At 43.3% G+C, this 3,586-nt stretch overlaps 1 protein-coding gene across 1 annotated transcript; it reads right to left on the bottom strand.

Moving 5' to 3' along the window:
- Nucleotides 1-2,509: 2,509 nt before the first annotated feature.
- MELLADRAFT_86303 (uncharacterized protein) lies at nt 2,510-3,277 on the bottom strand (the record flags this gene model as incomplete). Its single annotated transcript, XM_007409767.1, has 4 exons — nt 2,510-2,531; nt 2,595-2,620; nt 2,665-2,677; nt 2,739-3,277. 4 exons carry the CDS (start codon nt 3,275-3,277, stop codon nt 2,510-2,512), a joined length of 600 nt encoding a protein of 199 aa, XP_007409829.1.
- Nucleotides 3,278-3,586: the final 309 nt, after the last annotated feature.

Raw genomic sequence — 3,586 nt, 5'->3', positions numbered from 1 at the left:
CACCCTTGTGAACCATGGGCTGTGGATGCGGATACTCAAGAAGGTATTCAAGCATACATGATAAGGAGTCGCTGCAAAGAAGAGTTACGCAGGTTGACCAAGGAGGCAAGACAAACTGTCAAGTGGGCTCTTGAATATCAGGGACGCCTGGACAACTTGGCAAAAGAGATTGGAGAAGGAAGTAAGATAGGCTTCTTTGAGTAAATCATATATCACGTGCCTGAACTGACCAACCTCTGCAAATCAGATCTTGCTTCTTGGGCCAGGAATATGGAGATGATGCGTGCTTTGCATCATTCCCTGCTTAGGCAGGCTTGTAGACTATGGTTACTTTGGAACCCTCACATAAGGATCCTTATAGCACGAACATCTACCCCTGAAGGATTTGAACAGCGTAAAGAGGATGATGAGCTGCTTTTTGCACAGTGGCAAGACATGATGGCAAGTTGTATAAGGAGTTGGGAGGAGCATGTAGGTAGGACTTTGGTGGCGGTGGATGAGGATGGGGCCTTGGGAGATGCTGAGGCAGTTGGAGATGTGATGGAGGTACCTGAAATGGATGATGATGATGATGAGGAGGAGGAGGAGGAGGAAGCTGAAGAAGAAAATTGGTGATACATGTTGTTTACAGCTTTGATATGTATGCCTTGCAATGACACATCTGTTTTCTGGTGTGTCACAACTATGTGTCACACTGCACAACTATCTGTCACTGTGACACACCATTGTGGCATTGTGACACAGCATTGTGACATTGTGACACATAGTGTTGTTGTGTGACACAAGATTGTGTCATTGTGACACATAGTCGTGCCGTGTGACACAAGATTGTGTCATTGTGACACATAGTCGTGCCGTGTGACACAAGATTGTGTCATTGTGACACACAGTTGTGCCGTGTGACACAAGATTGTGTCATTGTGACACATAGCTGTGCGGTGTGACACAAGATTGTGCCTAGCCGTGACACTAGATTGCATTTCCATGCCACACTAGGACCATTTAATCACATGTAGGTAGCCATGTGCCACATAGGTTGCTTGTATTATACACAAGCACACATATGTGTCATACAGCTCTGCTTGCGTGTCACCCAAGCACACATGTGTGTTTGTGTGACACACATGTGTGTTTGTGTGACACACATGTGTGTTTGTGTGACACAAATGTGTGTTTGTGTGACACACATGTGTGCTCACGTGACACACCTGAACACCTGATGCGGATTTCTTGTATATTTGCACATCAGTTTTTTCTTACGTGCTACCACCAGTTGAACATATACCCTTGTAGGCCCAGCTAGACAAATGGGGCTTTATGTAGCTCGCCAAAATACTCAAGAATGAAATGTAAATAACACAGAATCTTCATTCACATAACAATATACTTTGCAAAATAAAATGAAAAATACAAGACAAGATATTCATTATCAACGTCTGTCTTAATATTTAGCCTTCCTCCTCACCCTCTTCTCCTAGGCCAGATTGATCCTCCGGAGTAGATTCAGAGGGAGAGGTAGGTTCTTCTGACTCAGCTTTGACTACTTTGACTACTTTGTAATTTCCATCCAGTATATCTTGGGTCCAAAGTTTGTATGTGGCAAGTGACATCTTCTCAAAAGGTTTCTTGAGAATATCATCAGTCATTTTGCTCTCAAGGGTCCTCTCTACTTTGAGTCTTACATCACCTGAGAATGAACGTGCAGCAATAGTTAGGTGTGAATTTGAAGTCTTTGGATGACAATCCCGCATTGTCAAGGGAGGCTTCAGGTGAGCAGCTTGAGGTGATGGATGCAGCTTTAGTATCATGCATTGAAAGAGGGATATCAATTATAAAATACTTACTAACAAGGCCATTTAGGGTAGAAGTCAGGCGCATCTTGATGAGGTCACTAGATTGTGGGGTCTTCTTTTCAATTACTGTAGGTTTCTCGGCCTTGATTGTCTCCCGAACAAAAATTTCAAGAAGGTGTTTTTGACCGGAAATATGAAGCCAATCTTCACATGATGAGGTTTCATTCTCCCAGTGGGCCTTGTCATTGCGGGTTTGAGGGTTCCATGAGCAAGCCATGAGGTGGTACTGAACTCCATAGCGTATGTTGATAGTTTGTAACTTGAAAAGTTGAGAAATTGATGTTGATTAGCAAAGAATTGAAGTTTATCGTCTGAATAGGAATGAATAGAATGAAATACAAGGACTTACATCATTGTCAATGCGGTCAATCTCCTTGATGCCTTTGTTTTGATTTTTAGTTGGAAGATCAGGCCCAAACTTTCCCTTTCCCAAGTCTTTTGCAACCCGGTCAAGATTGATATTCTCCTTGCAGATTGGTAAGTATTTAGTGATCTCTTCACCGGTCAGTGTAGCTGAGCCTGCCTCTTCAGGAAGTGGGTTTCCGCAGGCAAGGTTTCCAAGTTTATAGAAGATATCTTCGTTGTAGATATCCTTGCAGTTGGATGATAAATTAGTCCAAAAATATCCAAGGTGCTGGTTACGGTCACCAAAACCCTCAGATTGGTTTCGGGGTGGCACTTAGGAGGAAGAGTGGATTAGTTAGTTGTGTGGCACGTGAGTCTGAATGAGTAATGACTTACTTTTTGTACAAGTCGTACTCTCCAGGCTGTACTTCAGGAAAGTTTGATATATTGATCTTTTTGTACGTACACTTGCTTCATGCCTAGGAAAAAGAGCTTGCATTAGTTGTATGATCAAATGATGTTCAAGGATACCTCACCCACAGGAACTCGTTGACTGTGTTCTCACTACAGTGTGCCATCAATGCAAACAATTTTTTCATACGTCGGTACCACATTTGAACATTTTTGAGCTCGGTTTGGATGTTAGTTGGGATCCAATTTGAAGTTTTGCGGTCTTTGTCTGCAAGCAATTCATCAATGGCAGCTTCATCGAGATCACACTCTTTGTAGTTCTGCAGAGTGACACGGTGGGGATCAATATCAGAAGGATTCTGGGGTTTGTCAAAGCGGCTGGGTTTGATAGGTAGGTCGATTTGTTTTTTCCGAGTGATTCGAGTACGTTTGATGGGAGGGGTTTTGGGTTGTTTGTCTTCCTCATCGTCCTCCTGATCGACTTCATCTTCATCTTCATCATCTTCCTCTTCATCAGCATCAGAGTCATCACTGGAAAGCCTTGAAATGGCTGGGCCTGTGGTTTTCTTTTGGGTTAATCGTTTGGAAGTGCGGTGTTGAGTCGGTTTGGGTTGAGTTTTGGCAGCAGGAGATGCTAAAGTGCGTTTGCGGGTCCCACGAGTTGGCATTTTATAGGATGAATGTTTGGTGAGAGTCTGTAAGGACGATGAGTGATGTTGATGGGATCGATCGAGGGTTTTTAGTGTTTGAAAGTTAAGAGAAAGTTAAGTTTTGGGTTGTGTGGGGGTTCGACTTGTTTGAGTGAACTGAAACACACGTAGATGTTATTGTACACATGTAGATAGATGTTGTACTTAGGTTGGAATTAGGCTTTGGTGGCCGACGTAACAGTGTCAGTCATGTATGTAGCTGGCCCATGGTGTGCGGTTGTGTATAGATGCTGTGAGAGGTGTGTGTGGTTGGTGTGAGGTGTGTGT

This window comes from Melampsora larici-populina, assembly GCF_000204055.1.
Source record: "Melampsora larici-populina 98AG31 unplaced genomic scaffold MELLAscaffold_17, whole genome shotgun sequence".
NCBI classification, from domain to species: Eukaryota; Fungi; Basidiomycota; class Pucciniomycetes; order Pucciniales; family Melampsoraceae; genus Melampsora; species Melampsora laricis-populina.
This window is presented reverse-complemented; position numbering and strand designations above follow the sequence as displayed.